This window comes from Rhododendron vialii, chromosome 9a (genome assembly GCF_030253575.1).
Source record: "Rhododendron vialii isolate Sample 1 chromosome 9a, ASM3025357v1".
In the NCBI taxonomy this organism is placed as follows: domain Eukaryota; kingdom Viridiplantae; phylum Streptophyta; class Magnoliopsida; order Ericales; family Ericaceae; genus Rhododendron; species Rhododendron vialii.
The window spans coordinates 22,774,892-22,793,688 of NC_080565.1; the positions used below are offsets into that span (position 1 = coordinate 22,774,892).

Sequence of the window (18,797 nt, forward strand, 5' to 3'; positions counted from 1 at the left end):
TTTTTCGGCCTTAATTTTAGAGTTTCAACTTAATCGAGGTATCCGTAAGCTGGCCAAATGTTCGATTATTAAAAAAGAAGAAGTTGAATGTCTACACACATGCATTAGACAAACTTATTGTTGAATCCAGTATGGGAAGATGGTCCCGCATCCATTACCATTAATCCTTCTAATCCTTGCAATGGGTCCCCCGCACTCATTGGTCGCAAGCCAGCATGCAATTTTGTGGCCCCCATCAATTGAAGGACACCTAACCCTGGAAACTCGAAAAAAAAGTTGATGGATATCTAAAAGCAGGTTTAAAAGCAAAGGGGTGCTACTATCAGGTGAATGATTATTACATTCAAATTTCGTCATTCTCAACAATATTTGGTCATTTTCTTTTAAAGAAATTACTACTACATCGATCTAACGATTCTAACCTTTATTACGTCCGACCAAAATTTATTAGCGTCTTGCCCGTTTGATGCACGGGGACAGAAAAAAAATTAATGAGAACCTTTTCTTTTCTGTACATCAATGGATCAACATATATGACTTTTGAAATTTACTTCATTTTCTATTTACTCCCCTTCTAAGAGTTGGTTTTCTTGCATGTGTGTGTGTGTGTATTATACTATTTTCTCGTAAAAAAAGAGAGGAAAATTCAACAACAATTAAAAAACAACAAAGAAATAAAGAAAATTAATATTTGTTTCCTTTTCAACCAATACAAAGTACATATTCTACATTTTGTAAAAAGTGTAGAATAATAAATTAAAAGATGATAATATGAGAAAATCCATATAGATCAGAGAGTGAAGGAGAGTGCTTCTTTTTATTTTAGATCTATATCCTTATAGTATATAGTATAAGAAATGCAATACAAAACTTGAACTGATAAAAATAGAACATAACTTGCGTTAATTCATAACGCATCATACTGTAACTTACATCAGCAGTTAGACCACTCCTATTTATAATTTGGATTCATTTTACATATAAACCTCTTTTGACAAGGTAGGGAAAAGCTATTGGGATGGAAGTGCGAGTTACTTTCCCTAGCTAGTCATGCCATATATCCTTGTCAATGATTCTATTCCAGCTTATGGCATGCAACATAACTTGGTGCCTAAATTCGTGTCTATTATCTAGACCGCATCAACCGCAATTTCCTTTGAAGATTCTCTCTTGAGAAATACAACACGCGATCCATTGTGAGGACATAGCGAAACCGAAAGTTTTTGGGCCTTGGTTTGAGGCAATCTGTAGACATCCCAATTTGGACATATTAATTATCCTTAATTTGTGCCCTTGAGACTCCCCAATGATGAAACAGAATCAAAATGAGACTCGGCTAAAGCTTGAACGATACTTCTTGGTCTTTTTCTAAACTAAAACGCATTTTTTCTCGACACCCTGAGGGTAAAATAGTCACACATTTTAGTGTATAAAATATGTTTGAATGAAACCAACTGGGTTAGAAATAAGACTTAACTAGCTTTTCAACGCTTTGAAAAACACCCAAATCTAAGTTCGGGAGTGTCCGTGACGCCTTTCTGAAGTTGCGCAGACAGTCTTGAGTGCTCGGGAACATTCCTAAGCGCTCGGGACCACTTCTGAGTGCTCGGAAGCTCTATCACACCATATGATGAGCTTGATCATTGACCATGGCTTTTTCAGACTCTTTTTAGTGCATTCAACGTTCAACCTTGTTCCAGGTAGGGGTGGGCACGGGTCGGACGGGTCGGGTTCGGCCTCGACCCTGACCCCGACCCGACCAGTCGGTCAACACTTTTTGGGGACCCGAACCCGAACTGAAGGAGGGGGGATACCCGTCCGTGTGACCAATTTTTTTGGTCGGGTCGGGTCGGAAAAAACAGCACCCCGAGACCCGAACCGAAAACGAATTTTTTTGGAAAATCGTACCCGTACCCGACTGAACCACATGTTTGGCCCCGCCCGAAACCCTTTGGGTCGGGTCGGGTTCGTCGGGTCTCGGTTTTTTTGCACACCCCTAGTTCCAGGTCAATACTTAGACTGAATATTCAAAAGACCAGCAGACATTCCCCCCAACCCCCCCCCCCCCCCCACAAAAAAAAAAATATATATATATATATATGTATATATATTTATTTATTTATCACCTTATCTTTGATTTATTTTTCAATTTCAAGCCTAATCTCCCACTTCTATATATATGGGTGTTTGGCCAGTTACGAAGGGGACGAAAAATCAATCTCTTTTCCCCCCTTTTTGCTGCCAAAAATCTGTCTCCAAACCCTCTCAAACTCTTTTCAAAACAATTCCCATTTCCTAAGGGAAATTTCCAATTCTCAAGGAAAATCAAGCAAAAATCCTAAAGAAGAATGAAATCCTAGATTTCATCTTCTCTTACTATTTTCAATCCATTTTCAAGCAAACAAATCAGTCCAAAAAGCCAAGTTCAAATCAAGCAAAGGTATAAAAGCTCACTGTATACTTAAAATCTATTGTTTTCGAACTTTCTAAGGGGAATCAAGGGCCCATACCAGTTCTTATACTGGTTATGAGCTCATTTGATCTTAGTTTAGCAATAAGAACAAGAGGAATACAAAGAAACAAAATATTTTTTGGGCACTGTGTTCACTCTCGAGCGCTCAGGAGTGCTGCTATCACCAAAATTCTATTTTGTCACGAAATATTGCATTTCCTGTATTTCAGTAGATACTGGGTGTGCACTTGTCCCTCCATAACCTAGTTAAGTTTATTTTCTATTTGGGACCGATCGTTTTTGGGACCGGCGACATACGGCGGGTTCACGGCGGTCTTGGTTTTCGTGGTGGCGGCGGCTTGGCGGTTCGGATTCCAGTTTAGGGATTTGGATGTTTTTGGGCTTTATTGTTGGGTTAATCTCCTCATTTTGGGCTTTTAGACCTTTTCAGGTGTTGGTCCTTTATTGTGTTATCTGGGTCTTGTGGCCTTTTAGGTGTCGGGCTTTGGCCATTGGGATTTTCTCCTTGGTTAGTATCTTGCCAATCAAGGGCTTGGGTCTCAGATAGACACGGATAGACACTTGTTGTCTTTCTCTTTGTCCTTTTAATCTTTGTAATCTTTTAAAGATTAATAAAACCTTTTCGCTGTTCAAAAAAGAAGAAGTTTATTTTCTATTTGCAAGGAAGTGAAACTTGGATATTCAAGACCTGTTCTTGTTTGTTTGAGTCTGATGCTGAGCAAACCTGTATAAATACTGTTTTAATCCATATGTCTATGTTTGAATATTCTGTTTACTATCGAAAATGCTAAGTTATAATTTGCAGGAGCAGAGTGGTGCTCTTGAGCACTTGGGAGTGGTCTCAATAGCATCATCTTTGTTTTATGCTAATATTCGTGCTACATCATCCCATTGTTGTATTCTGTCAGTTAGGTTTATTTACAGTTGCAAGGAAGTAAGGTTTGAATGGTTAACATCAGTTCTTAGCTGTTTAAGCCTCTTACTGAGCACATTTGTACTTTGATTTCTTTGTGATTTTGCTGACAGTACTATCATGTGAATATGTCTAACCAAATTTGCAGGATGGCTAGACAGAACTCCTGAGCGCTCAAGACCACTCCCGAGCGCTCGGGAGTGATTCCAGTGACAATTTGTTCTGTTATCTTGCATCGGCATGTTATCGTTTGGCCGAGCCTCACCCTTAAGCCGAGCTTGAAGGCAAAGTGAATTGCAGAGAGGAGTGGGCCAATGAGCAGCTCATCTCGAAGGTGGCCGAACCTGAAGGCTCTCTTCCAGAGTTACCTGCCAAGTGGGTATCCCATTATTCGCTGCTAAGCCTTGGATGTAGCCAAACCTGGATTTGAGTATGGTTACCCTTTTCGATCCTGTTTATGACCCGACCTTCGTGAATATGGGCTCGGGTTATCACGTTCGGCCTACTACAATAGCCCCTCAATCTCTGCTGATGTTGATTGCACGGTAGAGATTGACAATAGATTCAACCGAACTTCAAGATACATCGAACCTGGATGGCAACGGACGTGGCTGCAGTTTTATCGAGCTTTAACGCTCCAAATTTATTCTAAGGGAAGGTAACCGCCAGAGCATATCCCCAATGAATGAGCGCTAGGTGTCATTTTTTGCTTGGGTACGGCAGGTGAAAGGACGCCTGGAACGTGAAGGGACTCTACAAGGCCGTCCTATCGGTGCCACGTGTCAGATGTTGGTTGGCCATTGGTTCGACGTGTAATAATGGGCAGGAGATTCAAAAACCCTAATCTTTCCCATATATAAGAGACGATAAAGGGAGAGAGAAAGGTTACAAATCCCCTTCTCTCTCCAGAACTCCATTGTCAAAGCTTCTCTCCACCTTTTCGTCTTTCGGCCTCGATTCTTTGCTGATCTATCGTCAGATTTCCTAGAAGACTTTAGGTATGACTTTGATTTTTGTTGCTCTTTGTTTTTCTACAGTTTTTGTGCCATTTTGCACCAATTTTTTGGGTTTTCTAGGGTTTTTTGTTCTGTATGATTAGTACGAAGGCGAAGATGAATAGTAATGTTCATCCTCGTCTTCAAACTGTTCTTCCGAGCCCCAACTTCGATGTTGGTTGGTTTGGTTGACAATAAAGATGCCGAGCCTGAAGATCCGAACGTACAAAGTCTCCCGAGCCTGCATCATTAGTGTAAACTGGGGTGGGCCAGTAGGATAGCCGAACGTAATGTACTCCTTGGCCTTCTGGCCGACGATGAGGTTTTTCTCATTTTGTCTATTCTCGCTTTGTTAGGTCTGGCTTACCTTGTGATAGTGATTTCTTCCGATTCTGAAAGCTCGGGAGACGAATCCGGTAGCTTGCTTGTCACGCCCTCGATTTTCAACATAAATAACAACCATTTTCAATAAATACAATCAATACCGATGTACTGATAATATCCAAATGACTTATTTTCCCCCAGTTCTCAAAGTTAAAAATTAAAAGTTACAATCCTGGCTCGAAGCCCCAAGTTATACAAATACCAAAATAATATTACAGTTTTCATTATTCATCCTTTCGAATACTACTTTCAAATAAAATACAAATTCAACTCCTCCTTTATACCTCTGAGACACATGAACAACAAGCACGAGATGCATGTCATGCCGACTTCCTTGCTTTTTACCTGAAAATGATAGGTTGAGCTACACTAGTCCAGTAGAGAAATATATACTCAAGTTATATGAAAATGCAATAACACATGCACCAAACGCGAATGAGACTCAACAAGCGAACATGAGATACAAGAGGGGTTACCAAAATGAACTGACAAATTTAGACTTCGGGATTCTGGACATCTTAGAGATAACCCTAACCATTCACACGTCAACTAGAAGTAGCATTAAGACTCATATCAATCAACAAACAACAACAATAGTTCAACCATCGAATAACTTTTTCAATGAATGCCACAAACCACTTCCTCTTTCATACCATCCACCATAGAGCCTCATTTCATAAAACTTTCCTTTTTGATTTCCAAAAAAACAATTTAGAGAAAACTCAAGACCATCACAGGTCAAGCTCCGTTGATTCGAGCTTGAATGCCGGAGTCCATTGATTTGTGCCCAAATACCGGATCTGTTGATTCGCTCAGGAATACCGGAGTTTTTATAAAAAATCCTCTGTTCAAAACAAAATTTCTTTCTTTAATAAAACCTCAATAGATTCAACCTTTCATTCACTTTTTCAGCAGCGACAATCTTAATCAACAAACAATCCAAACGTTAACATAAAAACGTCTAAGTCAACCATAATTCTCTTCATCAAGCGAGACATTCAACTGTACTACCACCCATTGCGTCACATTGAATTTTCTCCTCCTGGGTTTCCGCATTACCACACCTTGCGTTGCGGGCCCTCTAGAGTCTCCACATTACCACACCTTGCATTGCAGGACCCTCAATTTAAAATTATCAACTCAGACATACACACATGCATAATCAATTCGAATACAAGAAGACAACATTTTCCTAGTTCACCTTCTTTCATTTACCACCATGCATTGCATTACAAACTTACAAACATGTCCAATCGGATCATTGGACAAGCATCATGTCCATCCATAACACTCATTATATTATCCCTTATAGCCCATAGTACTACTATTAACCTTACGGTACATTCTCTACCCAACGACACTCATATCATACTCTAACGAGTACCAAGAGACAAGATCGAATAACAAGTCATTAAGACACAAGTAACCATACTCAAGAGTGACTCAAACGTGTTCTAATCATATAAGGAGTCATAATACGGAACGAAAACAATCTTAGGAGTAGCCACAGACATCGAGAAAATGACACACCTCTACTCAAACGGTAATAAATTTCTGTGCACTAAGAATTTTCAGATGATTCCCATTGTAAATGAAAGCTGACTTCAAGACCTTCGATTCGATATAAAATTTGCATGAAACGGACATCGGATGAAGAAGTTATGACCGTTTAAACTTTGCCGAAATTCAGAAAACGGGCTGAAATTTCCAGATTCGACCGAAACGCAAAACCCAATCTCTAGCACGAAACCAAGCACGATCTAGGTACATAAACATCACAGAAACGTATAAAAATGGTAAGAAATCCCTACCAAAGTGGGTTTTGAGCAAAACCCTAAGTCTACCAAATGGATTAAGCCCAAATCTTCCAAGAACAAGCTCCTCCCAAGCTTTGCTACAAGATCTAGGGTAAATATAACCAAAAAACAAGGTAAACAAGCAAGGATCAACAAGTTATTAAGAGGACTGAGAGAAAAACGTGATCGAGAGCCAAAAAGTGTGAGCAAGAACACAAAACTTACCCATTATTCACCAAATGTGAAAATCAAGTGTTCTTGAGGTCGGAAACGCTTGGATCTTGAAGATTTGAGGTTGAAATCATGAGTTTTGGGTGAGGTTAGAGTTGGGTAGGTGAGAGGGGGTGTTTCCAGATCTATTTCGTGGGTTTGGATGTGAAAAATGACAAAATGAGGTATTTATAGAAGTCCAAAAAGTGTGTTGAAAATTACAGAAAAACGCATGTACCGGGACTGGGCAACTCCCAGTACCGGTTCATAAACCCAAAAATGCCCAAAAAACACAACTCTTGGACTCCATGTACAGGTACTGAGCGACAGCCAGTACCGGTTCAAACTGGACAGAAAATAAATTTTTTTGCAACGGTCACCGAATCAAACCCCACTGGCTACCAACACTTCCAAACATCAATTAAACCTCAAAACACAATATTCCACGTATTTAAATGATTAAAAAAATAGAATAATTTACGAGTCTCTACATCGCTGATTCGAGAGCTGTTGAGTAGGAGTAGAAGCCGACACCAAGTTTCTTCTATTGCTTCCAACATGCCTGGGGATTCTCAAGATTCCAACGCCGAAACGCATCTATGAGTATGGAGACGGTGAGTTTGACACCGAGCCCGAATCTCCTCACCTTCTACCCATTCCAAGGTCGAGTCTCAATTGGGACCAGAAGCTGATTCTAGATTTCAATCCCAGACCGAAGCCTCTACCTCTGCACAATCCGAGCATAGTCAAGCCTTGTCGGAGGACAGAGAGGTCGCCGACCTTTACGAGAGGGGTCGAGTTTGCCTTCATGCCCATTTTTTTAGTGGAGAGCCTGACGAGTACGAAATTTTTTGCCAAGAGTACCACATCCCAACCGACATTGTTATAAGCCAAGTGGCTACCAACCGCATTAAGGGCAAAAGAGAGCACCATCCGGAGCATATCACCGTGCCCTTGATGTCGATATGTGAAGCTGGGTTGCGGTTCCCTCTTCATCCTTTCTTGAGGGAACTTCTGGCTCAGTTTAGCCTAGTCCCCCATTTCCTTGCAATCAACAATTATAGGATTGTGATGTCCGCGATTGCACTGAAGGAGCTTCACGATCTGGAGTTCATCGTTGATGACCTCTTTCACACATACATTATGTCCAGGCATGGTCAGACCGAGCGTAGATACTTATCAACGCGTAGAGATAAGGAGCCGTTGATAGATCGTTTGCTCGACACCGACAAGTGGGCGAATTTTTATGTGGAAGTAAACGGTAATTACGAGTTGGACGATCAAACGATGCGTCAGTATAGCGTGCTGAAGATAAAGGATTTCAGAGGTTGTTTTAAAATTTTCCTTTATTTCGCCGAATCCAATTTTTTTTTGCCTTTGTGTTGTCTGTGCTGATCCCCCATTTTTGCAAATCACCGATCCATAACGAAGACTCAGCAGTCTTTGGTTGTCGAAAAACACGTAGACATACTAAAGGCCCAAGTTTGCCGAGACGCGCCGACCTTGCTTGGGTACATCCCTTCATACAAAGTTAAGCTTAAGAGGAAGGAGAAGGAAGGCAAGCCGAGCAAGAAGGCTGGTGGCAAGAGGAAGGGCGTTGAACATCCAAAAGTGGGGAGTCAGAAACCAGGGGAAAAAGGCAAAGGGAAGGAGTCGAGGTGAAATTCTTGACGTTCAGCAAACCGGCTTCGTACTTGTTCAAGGAGAGCCAAACGACCGAGCTTCCAGGTATAAACGTTCCTTTTCAGATCCTCGTACATAAATTTACGGAGGAAATATCGAGGCGAAACGTGGTTCGTGTCAACTTGAAGGATGGTGCCTCAGCTTGGCACAGTGCATCTGATTCCCCCGAGCCCGTTGAGAAAAGGCAAAAGGTGACCCTTGGTTTTTTCCTAACAAAGCCGTCGACTCCGCACCCGATCGAAAAAGAGGGAATCGAGTCTTCATCCACAGGTGGCTCTAGGGTCGTTGAGAAGCCGGTGGGCTCAGTCGATCGTGTTGCGGGGCATGAGTTTTCTCCATCATTTACCATGGCCGAAGGTAGGGTGATCTCTGTTGAAGATAGCGTCAAGCTGGAGCCTAGGCTTGCCGTTACCATGCTTCAAGGCCTTGCCTTGCTGAACAACATAGAGAAGGTGCCGCAGGACCTTCAACTAAGCCTGATCCGTACAAGTGCTTACTTAGTTCTTGTTTGTCCGAGCCCCCCTTTCTTCTATTGAATTTTTACTGACACTAATGTTTCTCTTTGCGCAGGCTGGGCAGGCTTTTCTCTGTGCTTTCAACAAGGTCGAGCTTACGACAACCAAGAAGTCGCGCTATCACAACGACCTGAAATCCGAGCGTGAAAAGGTGAAAACGTTGAGGGGTAGCCTGAAGGCTGCTAAGGCCAGGGTGGCGGAGATGGAGAAGGAGAGAGACGAGGTTGCGGACAAAGCTAAGAAAGCCGAGCGCGAACTGGGGAAGGTGCAGAGGAGAGAGAAAAGAAAGATGAAGGAGGTTGATGGGAAGGCCTTTCAGGCAGGTTTCGACCGAGCTGGTGCCGAGTACATAAGGGAGGCTAGGAAGATAGTGAATGAGGCGATCGAAGAACGGGTGCCTATCGCGTACCGAATGGGGTACAAAGATGGAATGAGGGCTGCATGCGGTATTCTACAGCTGGAAGCTAATATGAATTTAACCAAGTCGATTCCTGCTGTTGTGGTTCCTGAACTCGTCTTACCGTACACTAAAAAGGAATGTGCACCTCTCCCTCTAGAGGAATATCCTGAGAGTGATGAAGATATTGAGAATGTTTCTGATGCCGAGGGTGAGGATGGATCTGGTGCGAAGAAGGTGACTGACGGTGCTAAGGATGGAAAGCTGGCCAAAAAAATTGGGAACGATGAGATGACTATTGATCCAAATGTCGATGCCGATGCTGAGGTTGGGAATGTTGTCTAAGACTGAGGGAAGTACCCGCAGGTGCCGACTTCGGGGGGGTCGGTTACCGTAGTTGTTAGCCCTTTCATTTCCTCAAGACTTGTTTTTTGTTTTGAAGTACTTTAAATTTCAATGAATGGATTGGACAGCTCTAAATGTTGGAAATTTGTATCTCTTGGTTTTGGATGAATGGATATCTGAAGCTCTTATTTGAAGTGTTCACTCTTTAAGCCTTTGGAAAGTTTGCTTTTTTCGAGTAATGATACGTCCATTGCCCCCACTTTGGTCTGGGTTTGACTAGGTATAATCTTGACCAAAGAACAAATCTGAAGTTGTGTAAGTGCCGAGCCTTGACCAAAGTAGAATGGTACGGCAATCATTGATGCATTGGCAAGCTTGGCGTTGTTCTTGGTTAATGTGCTCGTTGGGAAACAATACTTGGGAAAAGAAATGTGATAGGTGCCTCTTACTCGAGGTTGGGGCTCGGCCATAGTGCCAGCCCCTAGCTGATGGATTATGGACTAAAAGCTGTTAAATGTTTGTGGATGGTTTATTCACCGAACCGTGAGCATAACTAGGCATTGGCCGACCTTGGTGTCTTGCCAAGCCGAACCAAAGCCTAAGTTCCAACCGTGATGCGTGTCTTAGGCTTGGTGGACCATATGTCCTATTTTTGCTTCTTGGGGTAGTAATAGTGGCTGAAGCAATGGCATGAAAGTCGTTTGTGGGTGTGACCGAAGTCAACGTTTGTTGTTGGCAGAGTTTGCCGAGGGTGAATTACTGTAATGAAAACATAATTGAAACAAGCTGAAAAGTGCAGAAGACATTAATTACCAAACAAGATTTTTCTTAGTATTAAGAAACATTGGAGTACAAGTGGGAAATGAAAACTAAGGGCCGAAGTCATTCTTGAAATGAAGTAAAGTAGATAATGAGGCTGAAGCCAAGACGTTTAGAAAATGTAAAGTTGGTAAATTAAGGAGTAGCCGATAGTAGGACGTGGCCGAGCACAAAGTAAATATTGAATAGGTTGTTCACATGCATGCCTTTGTCAGATTTTGTGCATTCCACGGGTTGGTAAGGATTTTCTCATTCATGTTCTCCAGCACGTAAACACCTTCACCAGCATTCTTGACGACACGAAAAGGTCCCTCCCAATTGGGTTTGAATTTCGTTTTCTTGTTGGCTTGCACAACTTTTTGCCAAACCCAAGTCATCTGAATTGAAGGTTTTTGTACTCACATTGCGGTTATATGCTTCGGTGACTTACTACTGGTACTCTGCCAGCTTTAGCTGAGCATCATCATGCTTCTCTTCTGCCAAGACCAGTTCTTGTTCCACAGCTGCTTCATTGTTTTTTGGGTCAAAATGCTCTGTTCTCAAGGTTGGGAATCTGGATTCCAAAGGAATTACAGCCTCTATGTCAAACGTCGTGCAAAAAGGTGTGTGGCCTATTGATCGACGAGGTGTGGAACGGTAAGCTCAAAGCATTCATGGCAGTTCTTCTGCCCATTTGCCTCTTTTGGAGTTAAGTCTATGTTTAATCCCAACACAGACAGTCTTGTTATTGCTTCAGTCTGTCCATTTCCTTGAGGGTATGTGAGGGTAGAATTGAAAAAGTGTATCCCAAATTCGGCACAGAGGCTGGTGAGGTCCTTGCCGACGAATTAGGTCCCGTTGTCTGAGACAATGGCATAAGGAACGCTATAGGGAGATGAAAACAATTGATGCTTCGGATCACCTTGGATTGCAACGGCTTATTCGTGCCTTTTCACCGGAACCCTAATTCGTCGTCGGAATCCTAATCTGCAAAATAGACAGGGGGTGAGTGCACCTTTGCCTCTCGTGGCAAAGGCCCTCCGATGCCTAAGTTAGTATCACGTACTTAGAGAAATCCTAATTATCAGTAGGAACCAGAATAAATCGTAATAAAACTGCGTACCTTTTGCCTCTAGGTTTACCTTATATTTATAAATTTGCTTATGCTTGCTGCCCAATCATCCCCGTTGCCCTAGGTTTCCTAACTCGTATAGGAAATATTGGATATCTTGGATTCTCTTTCCCTTATCAGTTTATTACTAAAGAGTCCTTTTAGGACCCTTTTCCATAACTGGCCAAACATCCCATTCTCGTTGGGTATCTTTTCTAGATCCTATTTCTTCGGGACCTCATTCCTTTACGGAACATGACTTCTCTGAAATCTTCTCGAGTATTCCCTCTGCTTCTCACTCTTTAATTGGAGCTCTTTCCTTGTTCGGCTATCTCGTAGCCGAACAGACTACCTGGACCTAGCTACTTTACATGTAACTTGGTCCTTGTCTAACTATTTGGACCAATATAACGGTATGTCTCATTCTGCCGTACAGTCTGTTTACGCCAATGACCTCTCATGCCATTTGTTTGTATCGCCGACCACCGCTCATGGTGTTTTAACCCGTGATCTCTCGTATCACGTGCTTGGTTATTTACTTTATCTGTTTGGCAATACCTCCCTACAAACGCCGAACCTTGTAACAATGTTTTGCCAAATGAATCTCCGAACGTCGGCCTCTGTGATTGTCACTAAAGGCTCGGCTTCTACCCATTTTGAGAAATAATCCGTTGTTGTGATGAGGCACTTAAAGCCACTTGGTGCAGTTGGTAACTTGCCCACAATGTCGAGCCCCCATTGAGCAAAAGGCCAAGGGCTCGTGATTGGGGAAAGATTTTGGGCTGGTTGCTTTGGGATGCGGGAGAATAGCTGGCATGGTCAGCATTTGTGAACGACTTCTTCGCAGTCTTTCTTCATGTTCTTCCAAAAGTATCCTTGGCTCATTGCCCGTTGACAAAAGGAACGGCTGCTAGAGTGGCAACCGCAGCTACCTGAATGGAGCTCGGTCAGAATTTCAAGTACTTGTGTTGGGTGGACAACGAGGTCGTACGGCCCAGAGATAGATTTCCTATAGAGTTGGTCATTTTCGGAGAGCCAATAGTAAGCAGCTTTATTTCTGATGCGATATGCTTCCTTTTTGTCTGATGGTAGAGTATCATGCTTGAGGAACGCAACGATCTCGTCTGTCCAACTAGGACCGAGTTCAACGTTGAGTACTTCTCGATTGGTGTCAGAGCTTGGGTGATCAATGCTGTCAAAGTTGATGGTTCTGAATTTAGAGGCTTCTGCAGCCGAGGCTAGGCCAGCGAGTGCATCTGCATGCGCGTTGTGCTCGCGATTGATTTGTTCAATCTTGAAATTCTCGAAATGTGTGATGAGTTCGGCTACTGTTGCTTGGTATTTCAACATTTTAGGGTCCCGAGCCTCATAGTCACCAAGTACTTGGTTAACTATAAGTTCAGAGTCACAATAGACAACGAGATCGACAGCCTTCAATGCTATTGCGGAGCGTAAGCCAGCAAGGAGGACTTCATATTCGGCTTCATTGTTGGTAGCGGGAAAGTCGATGCTAATAGAACTTTCATGAAGTGTCCCAAAAGGTGAAACTAACATGACCCCTGCTCCGGCTCCATTGCTGTTGGAGGCTCCATCAACATGTAGGCACCAAATATCTCCTTGAAAAAGGTGCCATGGCTTTGGTGCTGAGTTTTGTTCGGCCACGGGTTGAAGTGGTGGGGGAGTGTTGAGAGTCTTTGTGTCTTTCGGAGTTAGTTCAGCGATGAAGTCGGCAAGAACCTACCCCTTGATTGCCATTTGCGGATCGAAACGAATGTCAAAGTTTATCAGCTCAACTGCCCATTTGGAGACCCTGTTGGAGAGATCAGCCTTTCGAAAAAGGCTCTTGAGTGGGTGCTCCATTAAGATGGTGATGGTGTGTGATTGGAAGTAGGTAGGAGTTTTCTTACCACCGAGACGAGAGCAAGTGCTAACTTCTCGAGGGGGAGATAGCATGTTTGCGTGGGTAAGAGTGTCTTGCTTGTGCAGTAGATTGGCATGTCGCCGGCGCCTTCTTGTTGAACAAGAGCTGAACTGACGACATGAATTGAGACTGCATGGTATAAGTACAGAGTTTCGAATTCCTTTGGTTTCACCATTAGGGGAGCCGAGCTAAGGTAGCCTTTGAGTTCGGCTAACGCTGTGTCGCACTCTGGGGTCCACTCGAAACTGCGTCGGCTTTTACCCTTCAATGCGTGGAAAAAGGCATGGCATTTATCTGAGGATTTGCTGATGAAGCGGTTCAGAGCCGCTGCCATTCCTGTAAGCTTTTGTACTTCTTTGATTGTTCTCGATGGCCGTAAGTCTGCAACGGCCCTAATTTGGTTGGGGTCGGCCTCGATCCTGCGCCTTGTGACCAAATGTCGAATAAATTTTTCAACACTAATGTCGAACGTGCACTTCTCGGAGCTTGTGGAGTTTGAGAATTTTGAAGACTTCTGCTAATTCTTGGAGGTGGTTGTAGAGACTCGTATTTTTATTTATTTATTATATATAATTAAATGTTCATTAAATGCTTAATGGGGAAAATATGAATTTTGTGGTGAATATTTGAATTGTGGTTTAAAATGATGCAATTGTTAGTAGAGGGGTGTGTGTGTGACTTGCAAAATATGTGAGTATATTTATAGTGGTGTGAGTGGTAGGAAATCATTTTTCCTCCCAACTCAAACTCTCGGCTCTCTCTCCTCTCCTCAACGTCTCTCTCTCTCTCTCTTGCTCATTCTCACAAAACTCCACCTTATACCTCCAAAACATTAAAGATCAACCTCCATTCGACCTTCTAATCGCGTTGTTAGGCTTGAAATTCCTTGGGTTAAGCTTGGAGGAGAGGATTTTGGTCGATTTCAAAGGTTTGGAGTTAGGGCTCATTCGAATCTCTTGGGTTTCGCTCCTTGAATCGAGGTAGGGATTTCTAACCTTCTATGTATGTTTATGAGTTGATTTGGTGCCCAAAACTTGCTTTGGATCGATGTTTGGAAGCCTTGTGTTTGCCCATAAAAGCTGTAAATTCGTGCAAAAAAAAACCCAGGTGCTACATGTACCAGCATTTACCCGGTACATGTAGCAAACCCAGATTTCTTTGATTTCGTTCATTGGGTACATGTAGCACCCTTAATTGCTACATGTACCAAACCCAGATTTTTCATTCTGTTCGCTGGCTACATGTAGCGCCCTTAATTGCTACATGTAGCAAACCCAGATTTTTCATTCTGTTCGCTGGCTACATGTAGCGCCCTTAATTGCTACATGTAGCAAACCCAGATTTTTCATTCTGTTCGCTGGCTACATGTAGCGCCCTTAATTGCTACATATAGCAAACTGGAAATTTTTGAAAAGTTTTCCCCTTCATGGTTTGGAACCTCGATCGCTTCTAAACCCTTTCGGACACTTCCAAACCTATCTCAAGAATATTCAATTGAATTCCTACGATTGATTAATGTTACCTTTGGTTCATTGGTCTTCCGTTAGTAAGAAACGAATAGAGAATTACATGGTTAAGATTTCGTTATAATGCATCCTATTAATTGTTGATTACTTGTGAATGTTTATGGCTCGTATGTGACATTGTTGACATGTTGTAAGATGTCCCTTGTATGAGTGTGATCGTTTGGAAGTCATAGCTAGCATAGTGAATAAGAGAGTAGTCGTATGTGTCGGAAGTTGGGATAGGGAGTCTCGTAACGCAAGGGGTGGTAATACGGAGACTCAAGTGGGTCACGTAACGCAAGGGGTGGTAATACGGTGATCCAAGTTGTTAGGGTTTACGTAACGCAAGGGGTGGAAATACGATAACCTTCGAGATTGCTAGAGTTGTTAATGTCTTGTGAACTAGTTAGCATATTAAGACAAAGGCACATCTTAGAATGATCTTATTGGCACTCTTGTGAGTTCGTTGTTGACCATTGATTGAGCTGAATCTCTTGACTTCATCCCTCCTACCCATATCATCATATTAATACATAGAATTGCTAGAGATTTTCCTACTGGGCTAGTGTAGCTCAACCTAATCTTTCTTTTCAGGTTCAAATGCTGGACAATAGCTCGTAGGCAATGTGTGCTTGGGAATGAAAGACTTTTTGGAAGCTAACCTCATGTTGTTACTTTAGCATCTTTGTATTAACTTTATTTTGCCAGAGATGTAACTGTAACACATTACTTTAATCCTTTTGACCAAACGTTTGTAATATTCTAAACAGGATTGTACTAGCAATTATGTATTTTTGGGGCCAAAGCGCCAAGGTTGTAAACCTTTGATCGTGGGGATTCGATTTGTAATTTAAGACAGGTGGGAACCCTTTTTGGGTAATATATATATATATATTTGATAGGCGAGGTTCTTTATTTAAAATGTATTACTTAATTATATTGAAAATCGAGGGCGTGACAAATTGGTATCAGAGCGTCTAGGTTTGAATACTTTGAGACCGTGGGGAGACTTCCAGTCTCATGGGTTCAAAATGTCACGCCTTTGGCATGACATATGTGTGCTTGTGTGGATTGATATGACATGACTTATGTGGCATTGCATTTTAATACAGTAGAGTGGCGTAGAGTTCTTTTGACCCGTGTTGGGATAGTTGGAGGCTTCGACCTCATGAGATAATGTTGTTGTTGATGAACCCTTCTTTTCTTATAACTGTAGCTAGATGCCTCCGAGAACGCGTGTTAGAGCAGGTGAGATAGGAAGAAGGGGTGGCCGTGGCCGTGGCCGTGGTCGTGGCCGAGGGGCACCGGTTGAGGATGAAGTTAGCCAACATGGGGAAAATCCGAATGGTAATCCGGGGGAAGGGGCCGGACATGGTCAGGGAGAGGAAACACCGGTTGTTCAAAATCCGTTTGCTAGGGATTTCGTTGCGGCTCTTGTGGCTGCAAACCTTTTAAATCCTGCTCCTAGGGAAAACGCAGATAGTCGTGCTATGATAGCAATGAGGGAGTTCAGCCGTAGAAATCCATCTACGTTTGATGGGTCGAGCAGTGACCCTCTTGTGGCCGATCACTCAAATCCGAAAACTTTTCAGGGCTCTTCAGATAACGGAGGATGACTTGCGGGTGAATATCGTAGCCGTTCAGCTTACCGGGGAAGCGAATGAGTGGTGGGAGTCGGTCTTGGAATCAAGGAAAGACGCAAGGAGAGCGGCAAGGACCGTGCCTCAAGCAAATGAGCCAGATATTGAGAACTTAACTTGGGCGGAGTTTGAGGTGCTCTTTGAGGAGCAATATTTTCCGGAAACGAGTCGTGAACAAATGAGGGAAGAGTTTGAGAAGTTGGAACAAGGGGATATGACGGTGTCGGAGTATGCTTTGAAGTTTCAATCCTTGTCCCGTTTTGCGCCGGAGTTAGTGGCAACCGAAGAGAGGAAGTGTAGGCGATTTGAAAGGGGGTTGCATGAGACCGTGAAGAAGTTTGTTGTGGCGCAACGCAAAGGGAAGTTTTCTGAAGTCGTTGAGTGTGCACGGAGCATTGAGACACCTAAGGAGATACCCAAAAATCCTAAGGTTTGGGAACCAAGACAGCCAATGGGAGGTGTGAGTTCTTCGTCGGGAAGTTTCGGTGGTCAAGGGAGAAAAAGACAAAGGGATCAAATGTCGACATCACAGGGTCCATCAAACTTTAGGCCTCCACCCTCTTCTTCGTTCGGGACTCGGGAAGTTTCCAATAGACCCTCAATCATATGCCACGAGTGCGGTCAGACGGGGCACATTCGTGCCTAATGCCCGCGACTTTTGAACACGTGTTTTACTTGTGGGAAGCCCGGTCACTTTGCTAGAAATTGCCCACGTGGAGAAGGGGCACGTAGTGAGTCAGGTTCGGTGCAGCAGCCGAGGAGTGGACAAGGTTCTGGCCGGCAGTCGTTTCGGGGTACTCAGAGACAGCAACAGTCTCACTTTCGTCGGACCACTTCAGTTCAGGGATCTCAGGTTGAGAGGGGAGCTAGCTCGTCTACGCCTACTCAGGGTTCCGGTCATCGAGGTGGATATGTTCAGGGTCAGACTACTCAAGGGTCGGCTTTTGCTATCACATCTGCCATTCTGCCTCCACCACCTCCTGTCACTTCTCAGGCCCCGGAAACATCGGTTGTGAGGGGTACATTTCTCTTGTTTAACTCCTTCGCTAGAGTATTATTCGATTCTGGAGCATCGCATTCTTTTATTGCTGCATCTTTTACTTGTGCTTTGGAATTGGAAATCGAGAGTATTAGTCCTCCATTGTTTGTTGACACACCTATAGGAGGTAGGTCGCCGTTAGATCGCATTTGCCGGGATTGTGAACTTATTATCCGAGATCGTCGTTTTAGCTTTGATTTTATCATGTTGAACATGTCGGGGTTCGATCTTATTTTGGGAATGGATTGGTTGTCCACTTTTCATGCTACTATAGATTGCTTCAAGCGTCGGGTCCGTATTTGTCCGCCTGGGGGTTCTTGTTTCGAGTTTTTCGGGGAGCGTCGAGAACCGATAGAACCATATCTGTATGAGTCCCGGGAGCGTGAGTCAATGTATGCCTTATTAGCAAGTTTGGCGTTAGATGAGGATGCGTCCGTGCGTGGGGAGCTACCTTTTGTTGTTTGTGATTTTCCGGACGTATTTCCAAAGGAGTTTCCCGGTTTACCACCCGAGAGAGAGATTGAATTCACCATCGATTTGCTTCCTGGCATTGCTCCTATTTCCGTACCTCCATATCGTTTCGGCCCGCCGAGTTGAGAGAATTGAAGGTTCAATTGCAAGAATTGGAGAGTTTGGGGTTTATTCGTCCGAGTACGTCACCGTGGGGAGCACCCGCTTTGTTTGCTCGAAAGAAGGATGGGTCGCTTCGCCTATGTATCGATTATCGTAAGTTGAACCGTGTCACCGTTAAGAATAAGTACCCTATGCCTAGAATCGACGATTTGTTTGACCAACTTCGAGGCGCCACTTGTTTCTCTAAGATCGATCTAAGGTCCGGTTACCACCAGTTGAGAGTTTGAAGGGAAGACATTCCTAAAACCGCTTTTCGCACTCGTTATGGCCACTACGAGTTTGTTGTTATGCCCTTTGGTTTGACGAATGCATCGGCAACTTTCATGGATTTGATGAACCGTATCTTTCGTGCCTATCTTGATCGTTTCGTAGTTGTTTTTGTGGACGATATCCTTATTTACTCGCCTTTGGAGGAGGAACACCAAACTCACCTTTCTAT

The 18,797-nt window shown here is 43.3% G+C and overlaps 1 protein-coding gene across 1 annotated transcript; it reads right to left on the minus strand.

Annotated features, from left to right (window-relative positions):
• Window positions 1–12,439: 12,439 nt before the first annotated feature.
• LOC131299707 (uncharacterized) lies at window positions 12,440–13,875 on the minus strand. The gene is made up of 2 exons (XM_058325285.1): window positions 13,528–13,875; window positions 12,440–13,357 (listed from the first exon to the last, which is right to left on the minus strand). The coding sequence occupies exons 1-2, from the start codon at window positions 13,873–13,875 to the stop codon at window positions 12,440–12,442; spliced, it is 1,266 nt and encodes a 421-aa protein (XP_058181268.1).
• Window positions 13,876–18,797: the final 4,922 nt, after the last annotated feature.

Coding starts and splice junctions, on each gene's coding strand:
- LOC131299707 (XM_058325285.1), bottom strand. CDS start 13,875: ATGGCAGCGGCTCTGAACCGCTTCATCAGCAAATCCTCAGATAAATGC. Junction 13,358..13,527: donor CACTTGCTCTCGTCTCGGTG/GTAAGAAAACTC, acceptor ATCAAGGGGTAG/GTTCTTGCCGACTTCATCGC.